The following is a 15,436-nucleotide window of genomic DNA, read 5'->3' as shown; positions in this document are numbered from 1 at the left end:
AGCATTTATTAAGCACTTACTGTGTGTGAGGCACTGCACTTGGGCTCAGAGCATTAGAGATTTAGAGCTGAAAGGCATCTTAAAGGCCATGGAGTCTAACCGCACCCCCCATCATTTTACGTATGAGAAAAGAGAGGCTGAGAGAGAATAAGTGATTTGTCCTGGGTCGCACAGCTAATAAGGCTCAGAGGTAGGATTTGAACCCAGGTTCTTGACACCAAGTCCAAAACTTTATCTCATGCTCAGCACTGCTTAAACAATTCCTAAAGGCCCTTACAACTTAAAGTATCCAGAAAAGGGCATCCAGAAGAACAAAGAACCTCGTGGTCATATACAGTGAGGATCAGTCCAAAGAACCAGGGATGCTTAACCTGGAAAAGAAGTGACATAAGAGGGGCAGCTCGGTGGCGCAGTGGATAGAGGGCCGGACCTGGAGTCAGGAGGATTTGAGTTCAAATCTGGCCTCGGACACATAACACCCGCTAGCTATGTGACCCTGGGCAAGTCACTTAACCCCAATTGCCTCACCAAAAAAAAGAAAAAAAAGTGATATAAGAGCCATCTTCAAGTATTTGAAAGGCTATGATGTGGGAAAGAATTTAGGTGTGCAATGAGAAGATGGCTCCAAATGGAATGAGGTGCCTTGGGAGAAAGTGGGCTCCCCTGCAGTGGAGGTCTTCAAATACCAAGGCTGGGGGGCCATATGTCAGGGGTTGTTACAAAGGGGATTCCTGTTCAGGTACCTGTTGGATTCAATGGCCAATGAGGCCCCTTCTACCTCTGAGATCCTGTGATTTCAATCAGTCAACAAGCATTTATTAAACACCTGATGTGTGCCGGTTACTGTGCTAGATATGGGGGATACAATTCCAAAGAATGAAATGATCCCTATTAGCAATGAGCTTATCGGGAAGGAGTGAATGGGAATTCCAAAGTGGCTCATGGGAAATGAGGTTATCAATTTCACTGACATTGACAAAAAAGAATGACAAAAAAAAAACCCAGTGGACAATATAAAGACCACATCATGGGCATAAGTAAGGTGGAGCACATTAACCAAGATGATTCATGTTCTAGAAATGATGTAAAAGATGCTATTAAGGATGCACGAAGCCAGGAAGGGAGGCAAGGGCCACGAGGTGGATGGTCCAAGGGGATATCCAAACAACAATCAAAGACAGGAAAAAGGTCTCCCTGATAGAGGCGGATTAAATCAGAAAGATGTAGGGAAAGAAAAGGACGAAAATCACATGTGATGGGAACAAACATGAACTAAAGAGAGAACCCATGCTGATGAACTCAAATATCCATGGATGCCTGGCTCTGTTTTCACAGCTGAAAAATGTGATCTTATCAGGGACTGATCCAATCTCTCTCTCTTTCAACTTTTTTAGGCCTCAACTTTTCCAGCTGTGAAGGGCGGGGGGGGGGGGGGGGGGGGGGGGCACATCCCCTTCCAGATAAATGCAGAATAGAATCCTAGGACTCAGAAACTTTAGGAGAATATCTGTTATGGATCTCTGCTTTCTGACAATCTTCCCTCTGAGCTGTCCTGGAGTTTTCAGATCTTGGGAAAATTGTAACCCATATGAATCCACAGAATGTGTTGGCCATATTTAAAATCTCCATCAGCTCCCTGTTGCCTCTAGGATAACAAACAAAATCAACAGCCGGGCATTTAAAGCCCTCCAGAACCTGGCTCCCACCTGCCTTTCCAGTCTTATTTCATGTAATTCCTGTGGATGCAGTCAGATTGGCCAGCTCACCGTTCCCTCTATGTGACATGCTGGCTTTTGCCTTCATTCTTTTACACAGATGGAGCCTTGTGTCTAGAATGCATTCCCTCCTGATACCCGTGTCTTAGGATCCCTGGATTCCTTCAAAGCCCAGCTTAGTCACCACTTTCTTCCTTATCTATATACATGTTGTATCCGTATAATACAATGTAAGCTATTTGTGGGCAGTTCTGTTTTATTTCTATCTTTATATGTCCAGCACTTAAGACAGTGGGCCTTGTGTATGTCTTCTTATCTTGCTTTTTCTTCCTCCTCTTTTTCTCCTTCCTCCTCCTCTTCCTTTCTCCTCCATTCTTATTTTTTTCTCTTTATTTTCATTCTCCATCTACCTCCTCCTTTATTCTTCTCATTCTCCTCCTGATCCTTTTCCTCCCTTCATCCTTCTTCTTCTTCCTTCCTCTCTGTTCTCATCTCCATCATCTTCATTATCTCCACCATCTTCTTCACTATCATCTTTCACTCTCTCTCTGTTCCTGGGATTTCATCAGCATTGAACACTACTGATGTGGAATCTCCCTCTGTGGAATTAGCGCTAACATCTAGGCCTAGAAAGTTGCCTGTAACAAAGAGTAGTAGAATGGTTTGCCCATAATCATATCCCAACTGTGTATATGAAGCAAGACTTGAACCCAGGTCTCCCTGACTCCAAGGCCAGCTCTCTTTCCACTATACCTTAATAAATATTGAATCAAATTGAATTAAATTAAATTAAAGGACAGGAATAGTAGCACACTGTCCCACCTGGAGAACAGTATTCTGATAATGCCGGATGAGCCTTTCTTCCTCTCAAGTCCTTCTCTATATCTGTACAGTTAAGAGGCCCATGGACCAGAGCCCTTCTCTATACATGCACATCCTGCATTCTCCATGTGCAGGTGGATCGCCAGGTACAGCATGGCCACGTGCCACTAACCATTACTAACAGAGTGCTCTGTCCCCACAGCTGGGCTTGTTAGAACATGATCCCACAGCTCTTTGGCCCTACCAGTTGAGTCAGCTGGCTGAGCCCTCAGGAGACTCAAGTAGAGCTAATGGTAGCAGATGTATGGCTGTCATTGTCCTGCCCTTTTCCCAGCTCCTCTCCAGGGCTAGAGCCTGGCTTCTGAAGCTGCCATTTTGGTCACTCTGAAACATCTGTGCCTGAACCCACCTCTCTAAGGACACTGTTGGCTTCTTGCCCAGGCAGAAACAAAAGTCCTAGTTTGTGACTCCCTTCTTATGAATTCCACGTGGCTACAAGAAGGCCTTGGTCCAGAGCCGACAAAATCCATTTGGGAGGACAAACTACGGCCGCCATGGTCCAAACCCTCTAGCCGCTCCCTCCCTCCCACAACTGTTAACTAGTGCTAATTACATACACGCCTCTTACCTACAGAGGCAATTCACTTTAAGCTTAGACAGAATTAGTTTGGGAGGCCACTAATTTTCATTCAGTAAATATTTATTAAGCTGCCTCTCCATGCTATGGCCTAAGAAAACAAAGGAGAAAAAAATACAAAACTGTGCCTGTCCTCAAGTAGCTTCTCTTTTATTGAGGGGAAAGTGACTCACTGAAATGAGCAAGGACAGCACCTGAATGGGCATACTTACAAAAACAGGAACCCTGAGAAGGGAGACTGGAAGAAATTCAAGCAAGATTAATGGGAGACTGAAGTAGTAAAGGGGAGAGAACCCAGGCTGGGAACCAGGAAGCCTGGGCTCTAGTTCTGGTTCCACCACTACTCTCAACAAGTCATTCCATCCTCCCTGAGCCTTAGTTTGGTCATCTTTAGAATGAGCGGTTGGAGGGCAGCTAGGTGACGCAGAGGATAAAGCTCCAACTTTGGAGTCAGAAAGACCTGAGTTCAAATCTGGCCTTAGACACTTGACACTTACTAGCTGTGTGACCCTGGGCGTGTCACTTAACTCCAATTGCCTCGCCAAAAAAAAAAAAAAAAGAATGAGGGGTTGGTGTCACATGGTTACTGCAATCTCTTCCAGCTCCCAGCATTCTATCAGTCAGTCAGCAATCATCTCTTAAGGCACCTACTATGTGTCAGTCACCAGGGACACAAAGGTAAAAATTAAACAGGCCCTTCAAGGAGCTTACATTCTATCTATATAAATAACATGTGCTTCAAATCCAGCCTCAGACACTTGACACTTACTAGCTGTGTGACCCTGGGCAAGTCACTTAACCCCAATTGCCTCACCAAAAAGAAAGAAAAAAAAGAAAGAAAAAAAAAAAGAAATAACATGTGCCCAAATATATGCATAATAAATACCAGGTGAGAGGCAGTGTGGTAGAGAGCTGGCCTCCACATCAGGAAAATCTGGGTTCAAGTCATATACTGGCTCTTTGACCCTAGGAAAGTCACTCAACCTTTCAGTGCCCAGGGCAATTCTTTAAGACCATAAACCATGAAGCAGGTACCAAGATGGAGTTTACCCACAAAGAGTTCACTACACCTAAGAAATGACAGACCTGGTCCCAAAAATATACATGGTAATTCGATAGGGAAGATACTAGAACCTGGGAGGGGGAAGAGGTGATTAGCAAGCGCCTTACATAGGAGGCTTTCTCTATCTACTCTTTGGGAAGATCAATGAACAGGAATGACAATCAGCTCACCAAGCATGTAGTAAATGCCAAGCGCTGTCCAAGGTGCTGGGGATTCAAGGACAGAAATGCAACAATCCCAGCCTTTAAGAGGCTTACATTCTGTCAGCGAATATGTTCAGATATGTCCAAAAAGTGGTCAGTAGAATAGTGGGGAGAGAGAGAGAGAGGCAATGAAGGAAAAAAAACAGAGAGAAGGAACAGAAGTAGGAGACAGAAGGGAAGGGTCTGAATAATCCAGACAATGGCTAACCAGCCCCTGAATTTTTGAGATGCCTCTACTTTAGGATATCAATTTCCATAACTTGTCCCCTTTATGAGGATCATAGGATATAAAGGACCGTAGACTTAGAGACAGAAGAGACCTCAGGAGCCATCTGCCCCAGTCCTCTCACTTTATAGATTTTATTCTTAGGTCCAAGAGGTTAAGGGACCCCAGGTCACACAGGTGATGGGTGACAGAGCTGGGATTTAAACCCAGGGCCTCTGACAATGCTGTTTCTATCACCACCGTGTTGTGAAACGACTGAGCTCCCCAAAGATCACTGCCAGCTGCAAGTACCTCATTCCCATATTTTAGTTATTAAGGGCCCTGAACTTGTGGTTATTTATGTCTTATTCAAAGAGAGCCTTGTCAATGTGCCAGGAGCAATCATCTGCTGTTATTGAATGGGGAAGCCCTGTTTGCTGAAACCCATGAGTTAAAGCAATAAAGGTAGTTGCATTTAAAAACTAAACTTGATTTTCTCCACTGTGACCCACAAAAACCTACTTTCTAATGGACATTAAGTAAACAGAACAAGAGAGTGTCACTTACTAGGGTATCAGGTTCCCAGTAATCATACCTCTTTTCCCAGAAACCTCTTGGCAATGAAGTTTACTAAAATAGAACATGGACAGCTCAGAAAAGTCAGTCTATGTCTCACTGGAATGAAAAAGAAGTTTTAATGCCAAGTTCAGTTTCCTACAGAAGACTTGGTAACATTTCTGAGGGAAAAGAGGTTTCCCCCAGCCCTCACTCAGGACTTCACTTTCCTTAACACTGAGTGTGGAAACACCGAAATTGTGATAGACAGCTTAGGAGAGGCCCTTGGAATCCTCCAGCTCTCAAGAGTTCTTGTTTCTCTTCTTCAGAATGAAGTGATCAGTCAACAGCTATGTGTCATCTTCACTCACTGTTACGGACCTTATCCCATCCCCAAACTGGTGGAGATAAAGCGTAAGCAGACGTCTCGTCTAGGTAAGTTGCCAGAAGCTGCCTTGCAACTTGAAAATAGAGAGGAGGGAAATCAGATGGAGGGGAGGGGAAGGGAAGAAAATATGCCCACCTACTTCTTTAAGCACATCCTTAGGAAGTTTGTCTCCTGGAAAGAATATCTACGGAATGTCTTGGCTAACTTGGCCTATCCCGTATGGTCATTTTCATGTCTACAAGGAAGATGTAACCTAAGACTCATTGATTTGAAAATGAAAGATACTTTATGGTGATCTAATCCACCTTAATTTTCTCATCTAGAAAAGCAGGGCTTGGACATCATGGTGTCTGGTGCCCCCTTCTAGCTCTCATCTAGTTAAGAGTGCCGGGCCTGGAGTCAGGAAGACCTGAGTTCAGATCCAGCCTTAAACACCTATTAGCTGTGTGATCCTAGGCAAGGTGCTTATTCTGTCTGCCTCAGTTTCCTCATGTGTGTAATGAGGATAATAATAGCTCCTACCTTGGTGGTTTGTGAGGATCAAATAAGATAATAGTTGTAAAATGCTTTGCACACCTGAAAATGCTATATAAATTCTAGCTATTAGCTAGCTCTGTTAGAGCTATGATCCTATGAGAAATGAACAGGAGACTGAGTGACATTCTTACAGAAGAGGGTGATGGGAGAGATGTTTACCTTTCAAAACTCAAAACCAACTGATCCTGACTCTAGGTGAGGATTCAAAGGAGATAGGGCATGTCTGCCCTCTGGCAGAGAAAAATCGTTCAAGCCTTCATATAAAAAGAATCCATGTCAGTGGCTTGGGTTTACCTTTGACTGAGCTCTATTTCCCAACCCAGATAGCAATCTGTGACTTCAGAGACCAATCCCATAAGTCCCGTTTTCCCCATCAGCAATGATATGTAGTTCAGGAAGTAAATCTTCCCTCTGCTCTGGACTAAAGCCTCTTCTCTGTTCCTTTTCCTTCTTTCTAGATCCTCACTTTCTCAACAATAAAGAGATGTCTGATGTTACCTTCCTGGTGGAGGGAAGGCCATTTTATGCACACAAAGTACTGTTGTTTACTGCATCTCCCAGGTAAGTGCTTGGTCTCATCTTGGAAGTCAGTCATGGTCACTGCAGAGACTGGGACTGCAACTATTCACCATTTGCAGAAAGCAAAAGGGGGTGGAAGGAGTTTCGTGGATCACTTAGCAAGTGAGAGAATTGAGGACCCACGCTCAAGGGATCAGCCTCCTCAATGCCAGTGGAAACAGCTGACATGCCTCCCATTCTGAGCACGAAGTGGTGGACTATGGGAGTGGAATGAGGCATGCATTGCTGGATATGGTCAGTGAACGGATTGATTTTGCTTAACTGTACAGCCTTACTTAAAAAAAAAAAAAGGCTTTATGGGGGGGGGGGGGGGGGGGGAGTGTCATCATAGGGATTCACTCCCAGTCATTAGGAAGTGTCAGCAATACAGGGGGAAACAAAACATTAAAAAAAAAAACTTCAGAGAAGGAAAGTCAGAACAGGAAATGAAGGCGAAAGAAATGGAAGGAAGGGAGGGAAGGAGAAAGATTAGGTAGATAGATAGATAGATAGATTGATTGGTTGATTGATAGATAGACAGACAGATAGATTTCTCACTAATTCAACTCACACATCATGGAACTAGTCCAAATGTTAGGGAAATTTTACTGGACATTAAAATTTTCACATGGTTCCTGGAATAGAAACCAGAGGACTGTAGGGGAAGGGAGAAAGGGAGATAGGTAGAGACAGAGAAGGGAATTGATTTGTAGTCAGAGGATCTGGGTTCAAATCCTACCTTTTCTCCTACTGTGTGATATCTGTGAAACAAAGTCTATCTGGATCTCAGTTTACTCATCTGTTCTTTCCAGTGGTTTACAGATAAAGCCCATAGAGTTCAAATGACTTGTTTCAAGTAACATGGGTGTTAGATATAAGAATTGAGATTGAACCTCCAAGGCCCCTTCTAGCTCTACATTTCTGGTGCCAGATGGGCCTTACCCATTCTGAACGTCCAAGACTTGGGTCTGACTTTTCTAAATCCAATTTTCATTTGTTCTCCATAAATCAGAGCAGAAGTCTGATGGATAGAATCTCTGTCTGAGAGTTTGGTCCCTTCTCTTCTTCTTGATCCTTCTGCAGACTCAACAGGAGATGTATTTGAAAATTCAGAACCTGAATAGGTCCTGAACAGACTAAAGCATAGTGGGAGAAGAGAGAGGATGTGACAACCTTTTGGCGCCATGGAGAGAACCAGATAGAACACTAGGATGCCACAGAATGTCAGAATAGGAAAGGTTCTCAGAGGCCATTGAGGCCAACCCTCCGCCTTTTACAATTGAGGAAACTGAGGCACAGAGGATCTAAGTGACTTACTCTACTTACTACACAGGTAGTAAGTGTCAGAGATGGGAATTGAAGGCAGGTCTTCTTAGGTGAGAGTCAGTATTCTTTTGGAATATTTAATCCTTGACAGATGATCATTTAGCCTTTGCTTGTAGACCTCCAAAGATGGTGGAAGCCATCACCACCTGAAGCAGTTCATTCCATTTTGGGAAAACATTATTCATTAGAAAGTCTTTCCTTACATTAAGTTAAAATCTGCCCATAAGCAACTTCCCCATACTACTCCCGGCTCTGACGTCTGGGACAAGAAGAGTCATAGAAGAAGCAAGCTGTAGAGACAAGAATGCTGGATTTAAAGCCAAAGGAATGTGCGTTGTGACATTAGGCAAGTTACATGACCCCTCTAATCCTCAGTTTCCTTATCTGTAAAATGAGGGAGGTCTTCTCTGGCCCCAAATCCCATGATCCACATTGGATCTTGGGAACCAGGGAAGGTAGATTTTAAGTCAAGTTCTGAAAGAACTGGTGAAAACAGGAGCAAGGGATGCCTAGAGGGGAAGGGGCCATCTTGTCCACTCCCTTCATTTTACATATGAAGAAACTGAGGCACAAGGACGTGAAGTTATTTATTATAGATTCAGAGCCAGAAGAGTCCTTAGAGGCCATCTAGCCAATGTCATTATTTTACAGATGAGGGAGCTGAGGGACAGGTAGATTAAATGATTCATCTAATTTTCAGTCATTTTTCAGTTATGTCTGACTCTTCATGCTCCCATTTGGGCTTTTCTTGGCAGAAATACTGAAGTGGTTTGCCATTTCCTTCTCCAGCTCATTTTACAGATGAGGAAACTGAGGCAAACGAAGGGAAGTGACTTTCCCAGGGTCACACAGCTAGTAAGTGTGTGAAGCCAGATTCATGATGAGGAAGATGAGTCTTCCTGACTCCAGGCCCAGCACTCTATCCATTGCACCACGCAGCTGCCCCTGATATATCTAATATCACAGAGGTCATGTATTTCAAACTTGGAATAGTATTGAAAATAGTTCATTGAAAGTCTTCAAGCAAAGGCTGGACATTCATGGACATTATAAAACAGAATTTTATTTAGTTAAGGATTGGACTAATGGCCTCCAAGGTCCCCTCCAACTGAGAGATTCTTTAAATTGGTTTTCCCATATTAAGCCAAGTTCTGAAAGAGCAGGTGAAAATGGGAGCAAGGGATGCCTAGAGAGGCAGAGGCCATCTTGTCCGTCCCCTTCATTTCACATTTGAAGACAAGCATGACACCCTTCCTTAAGACTTCTTTTCCTCCAACTTATTCTCATATGGCAAGTTCTCTAGTCCTCAATGAAGTGGATTCTTTCCCAAGTCTGAGCTGGAGAAGCTAAATTGACTGGCTCAAGACCAGTCCACCTTTCATGCCATCAGTGTGCATTGTCAAATGCAGGACGTTCCAAAAAGTCTATTTAAGCTTAAAGCTGCCCTAAGACTTTTGGGGACACCCCATGTTAGGGGCATAAATGAGACATAATAGGAAGAGAATGACTCGTGCATATATATATATATATAATGGATCAATGATCTCATCAGGGCAGGAATTCCTGGTGTGAGAACAATCCCCTTTCCACCAATCACCACCAATCTATGACTTCGTCGATGAATCCTAGAGGCCCAAAGAGGTCTTTGACTTCTCAGTCAGGCTCATGCAGAGAGTGGGGATCCAAAGTGAGATCTGAACCCAGGTCTTCCTAATAACAAACCATGTCCTCTATCCATTCTGGTGTATTACCTCTTGTCTTTCCAGATATTAGCACGAAAAAGAACCAGCACTGTTCCATTTGCTCAGTGATCAGAAGAGGCCAGGTTTCTGATTGGTCATGCTTTTCATTCATTTTTTTTCGCTCTGTTTTCTTTCTTGTCTAGGTTCAAGGCACTCCTGTCCACCAAGCCGACGAACGACAGCACATGCATTGAGATCAATTATGTGAAATATCCAATCTTCCAGGTAACCTCACCGTGCCTGGCACCAGGCACTTCCCAGCATGCACAGTACAAATGCAGTTGCCTCCCAGTTATCCATCTTGGGACTGAGGGTTCTACCAGCTGTGGACCTTCCTTAGACTTCCATTGGTAGAAGCCTAGGAAATGCATGTTGGTTTTAACATTAACCAAGCAAAATGCAATGAAGGAAAGTAAGTCTGCTTTCTAACAAAGTAAACTCCATTCTTCCTGAGTTTAAATCTGACCTCAGACATTTTCTAGCTGTGTGACCCTGAGCAAGTCACTTCACCCTGTTTGCCTCAGTTTCCTCGTCTGTAAAATGAGCTGGAGAAGGAAATGGCAAATAAATCTAGTATCTCTGGCAAGAAAACCCCAAATGGGGTCAGGAAGAATTGGACGTAACAGAAATGATAGAACAACAAAAGAATCCATTCATTCAGTGAAACAGCGTGGTGCAATGGAGAGAATGTGGGCTTTGGTATCAGAACATGAAGAAAGTAGAAATGAGAAGGAAGGGCATTCTAGGCAGAGGGGACAGCCCTAGAGAATGTCTGCAATTGGGAGATGGTGTGTTGTTCATGGAATAGCTAGTATATGTCAGTGAGGAAGGTGAGAGAAGACTGGGAAGGGTCGGGGGTGGGGAGGCAGATGGCTAGGTTATGAAGGACTTTGAATACTAATCTGTCCAGTTACCATCCTTCACCACATGAGCAGCCCGTCTTCTCTTCCTAGTACACAATTTCTTGACATATTTTACCACCTCCTATTTTACAAATAAAGAAACTAAGGCATCTGGGAGAGGTTGAATGATTTGCCCATTGACACAGAGCCATTTAAATGTCAGATGAAGGACTTAAAATGAGGTCTTCCTGGCTTCAGGTCTAGCACTCTATCTGTAAGCTCATATACTTACTAGCTGGATGACCCTGGGTAAGTCATTTAACCTCTGTCTGCCTCAGTTTCCTCATTTGTAAAATGGGGATCATAATGGCACCTACTTCATTGAGTTGTTGACAGTCAATTTTCATATTAAGTACCTACTAAGTTCCAGGCACTATACTAAGTGCTGGGGATTCAAAGAAAGGGCAAAAACACTATTCCTGCCCTCAAGTAGCTCACGTTTCATTGACAGTACTATAGATGTTATCTTCCTGATATTATTACAGATGAGAAAAATGATTCTCCAGACAGTCATTCAGTCAATAAGCATTTGTTAAACTCTTACTACTGTCAGGCACATGTGCTAAGCTTTAGGGACACACCGCACAAAGAAAGTAAAAAACAAAAACAAAACCATGGAGCCTATCCTCACAGAGTTCATTTTCTTACTCAGGAGACAACATGTGAAGAGCTATGTGCATAAAAGATATATATAGTGCAAAGGGGAGGGAATTCAGAGGGAGGGCACTGGGTGGGGGTGGGGGGCCCCAGAGACCTCCAGCCAAAGGTCGAGTTTGAACTAAGTCTTGAAGGAAGCCAGGGAAGCCAGGAGGCAGAGATGAAGAGGAGGAGAGATTATTGTAAAGATCAAGTGAAATAACATATGTTAAATGCTCTGAAGACCTTGGGCTCTTGAAATGCTGTTTGCTGTTGTTATTATTATGTTCACTCAAATTCCTCTCCTCTAAAAGCCATACGGCCCAAAGCAAAGAGTCTTCTTGCCCAGCCGAAGTCCCAGAAGCCCTTGTGAGTTAGAACTGGACACCTTTGCATCCCTCCTACACACACACACACACACACACACACACACACACAGACACGCACAGATACACAGAGACATACACAGACATACACAGACATACACACACAGACACAGACACATACAGACACAGACACACACCACAGACACACACACACACACAGACATACACACACACACACACACACACACACACACACACACACACACACACATACCCAATAACCCTGAAACTCTCCAAGTGCCTGTGAATGCCTTCACCTACACCGTTGAGCATGGCGCTAATTGGGAACTTCACTGTCACAAGTTTTGGAAGAGTTGGCCCAGATTACTTACTGGGAGTATAATGGCTTTCGACTGGGCCTAGGGTTCCCTGCCACATTAGCCTGAAGTTATAAAGGGAAAGGATGAGTTAGTGGGCCCTGGGGATTTTCCTGACCCACCCTCCCCCCCATAAAAAGAGTGATCTGTGATTTGTGGCTGGAAATAGCCTGAGTGGAGCTGAAACCAGCCCTGGAGGAGGGTCCCAGGTGTCCTATTTATTTCACTTCCACACCGATGGGAGAATTTTAGTAAATGAAAGTGTGCTTTTTGTCCCCAGGATGTTTTAGTACCATGTGAAGTGGGGGGAAAGGGGGCACAGGAAGCCCAGTTGAGTTGGTACCTGGGGCCCGGGCTGAACAGGAGTTTGAATCCAAGCCTCGGTTGGGTTAGAGGCTGCCAAGAAAAATGGCCCCAAAAATGAGGGTCCTTCGCTTCATAACCATTCACTTGGATTCATTCAGTCCCCCTTGCTGGAAGCCCTGGGGAAGGCAGGTCAATTAAAACTCCTTCTCCTCTCCAATCCAAAGTCAACTGTGCAAGAAACAGACTGGCTTTGCTACAGCTCTCCAAAGAATGCTGTGTTCCAACAGAGTGGGCATCTGGGGTGGTGGCAAAGGCATTGAGCTTGTGGTTACAGGATTGGAGGGCCGGAGGATTTAGTGCTGAGAGGGCCTGTAGAGGCCACCTAGGCGACCTCCCTTCTCTTACAGCTGAGGAAACTGAGGCCCAGAGAGATGATGTAACAAAGAATCACAAATCTAAAAGTGGAAGGGACTTTAGAGGCCAGCTCTCTTCTTTTACAGCTGAGGGTACTGAGGCTCAATTCCCTCATTCACCAGATGAGGAAAATGAGGCCCAAAAAGGGAAGGTGACTTGTTGATGACGATACAGGTAGTAAGTAGGCAGGGCGGCAGGAATTGAACCCAGGTCCTTTGGCTGCAGGTTCATGGCTCCTTCATTAACTTCTTCATCCCCTCACTAGGCACCTGCCATGATCAAGGAAAGCTGCTCTCCCCACCTAATCAGGGGGACTCTGGCCTCAACGCTGACCAAATGGATGGACCTGGGGGTGACAATAAATTCAGTCACCTTCTTTGACCATCAGTCCACCAATCCAACTAATACTCCTTAAGAGCCAACAGGTCCAAAGACTGAGACAATCCCTACTCTGGAGATATAACAAATACATATCTAAATCGATACAGCATAGATGTAAAGTGAATAAAAATGTATAGAAAGTCGCTAAATACAAGGCAGTTGAGGCAGGTGGAGAGAGTGGCAAAGGCTTCATGTAGAATAATAATGAGCTAGAATTTATATAGCACTTTGTATGTTAGTACTTTACAAGTATCATCTCATTTGATCCTTACAACAGCCTCGTAAGGCAGGTGCTGTTATTAGCCCCATTTTATAGATGAGGAAACTGAGGCAGACAGAGGTCAAGTGGCTTTCCCAGGGCTACACAACTAGTCAGTGTCTATATTTGAACTTGGGTCTTCCCGACTCCAAGTCCAACACTCTGTCCACTATCCCGCCCAGCTGCCTCTATCAAAAGATGATGCCTGAGCTTATCCCGAGGAAAGGGACACTTTGAGGCAAAGGTGACGGGGGAGTGCATTCCAGATGTGGGGAACAGCCAGGGCAAAAGCTCGGGACCTGGAGATGGCGTGTCCTGAGGGAAGAAGAGACAGAAGGCCAGTTTGACGGGATTGTGGAGTGCAGCAGGGGGAGAGATGTCCAGTGGGGATGGAAAGACAGGCTGGGACCAGCTTCTGAAGGGCTTTCAAAGCTAAACAGAAATCTCTACTTTATCCCAGAGGAAATAGGAAGCCACTAGAGTTCACCGATTCACGTGTTCAGATCGACGCAGAAGGAAAATGACTTGGGCAACCGTGTGAGGGATGGAATGGGATGGACACAGACTTGAGGCAGCGGAACTCATTAGGAGGCTGTCTGTGTGAGATAAGAGCCTGAACTCAGTGAGAGCTAGGGGAGTGGAGAGAAGGATCAGCTGGAGGGATGGTTTAAAGATCTGGCAACAGATTAAACACATGGGGCGGCAACGAGGAAGGTGCTGAGGATAACGCCAGCGCTGTGACCCTGGGAGATTAGAGGGATGGCGGTGTCTTCTCTAGGAAGAAGGAAATTTGGAAGAGGGGGGGATTTGGGGGGAGGAGAATGAGTTCAATTGCAGCTATATTGAGTGAAGATGTCTATATCATCCAATTTGAAATGTCCAATAAGCAACTGGTGATGTGGAAATGAAAATCAGGGGAGGAGCTGCTCGGTAGGCCAGTGCCCCTCGCTGGGGCAAAGTCAGAAGACAAGGAGCCTGGAGTCCTTCGGCCACCAAGTGAGCTTTGCTGAGTGGTCCTCAGTCAGACTTGATCTCATAGCAGGAATCTAAGTCAACATTTCTGAGCCCTCGTGGTCTCTGCAGGAAATGAAGGTAGGCAGGGAGAAACCAGCAGACCCAAAAGATGCAGAATACCTTAGGCTGACTGTCCATAACAGTAGTCAAGTCATATCACCTCTACGACCCTCTGTCTCTTCATCTGAGAAATGAAGAGAATAATACTCCTACAACATTCCCTCAAATGGCTGTTGACAGGGGGAGGGACTTAAACTGGAACACTTGAGGAATGTGAGCCACTGCTAGTGTAACTAAGTTATTCATGTTATAAATAGTTACTAGTTATGAGTGTTACGAAGAGTTACTGAGGCCAGCTGCTCGGCATTAACCATTCATTCTTGTTTCCTGTGCTAACGACCAAAAGGGGTCGAAACAGGAATGTTTGGTTACCATTTTACAAAAGCCAAGGCTTCCATCAGCAATGTGGGCTCGGGCCAGGAGGCAAGTGATCAGTGAAGCCTGAAGTTAGGCACGTGGCAGGCCAGGCACGGGCCTCAGCGCCGTTTGTGATGCTCATGTAGACATTGACCAGCAGCAGCATCTGTCAGGGGCGTCGGTGGGGATGCCTCCCAGGAAGCCTCCCAGGAAACAATTAGGCTTGGGTTCCTTGTGGGTGGAGGGGTTCTGCACACTTACTCTGGTGATGCCCTCATTCATTAGAAGTGAGTTGTCTTGGTAGCGTGAGCATAAAAGTGGGAGTTGTTTAGCTTGGATTTATTCAGTTGTTCATAGAATCCTAGAATGTGAGAGCTGGAGGAGGGAAGGGGTGGTCCGGAACAGGGAGTGTCAGCTGCGAGAGCCCTTAGCACAAAGGATATCAAAAGTGGATGAGATCTTAGAACAGAAAACGCTGGAGGTGGAAAGAAAGCTTAGAACATGCAATATCAGAGCTGCGAGGGGCTTAGAACAGGGAATGTCAGAGCTGGGAGGAGTCTTAGAACAGGGAATGTCAGAGCTGGGAGGACATTAGAACAGGGAATGTCAGAGCTGGGAGGACATTAGAACAGGGAATGTCAGAGCTGGGAGGG

The 15,436-nt window shown here is 44.9% G+C and overlaps 1 protein-coding gene across 1 annotated transcript in view; it reads left to right on the top strand.

The window, feature by feature from the left end:
- The window catches only part of BTBD11 (BTB domain containing 11), a 233,773-nt gene that overhangs the window by 205,739 nt on the left and 12,598 nt on the right, over positions 1-15,436 (top strand). Inside the window, exons 13-15 of the mRNA XM_027871966.1 lie at positions 5,530-5,635; positions 6,584-6,686; positions 9,895-9,976. Of these exons, the coding sequence (XP_027727767.1) occupies positions 5,530-5,635; positions 6,584-6,686; positions 9,895-9,976 (291 nt within the window). The remainder of the gene's footprint in view (positions 1-5,529; positions 5,636-6,583; positions 6,687-9,894; positions 9,977-15,436) is intronic.

This window comes from Vombatus ursinus, unplaced genomic scaffold, assembly GCF_900497805.2.
Source record: "Vombatus ursinus unplaced genomic scaffold, bare-nosed wombat genome assembly UNPS02003292.1, whole genome shotgun sequence".
NCBI lineage: Eukaryota > Metazoa > Chordata > Mammalia > Diprotodontia > Vombatidae > Vombatus > Vombatus ursinus.
This window is presented reverse-complemented; position numbering and strand designations above follow the sequence as displayed.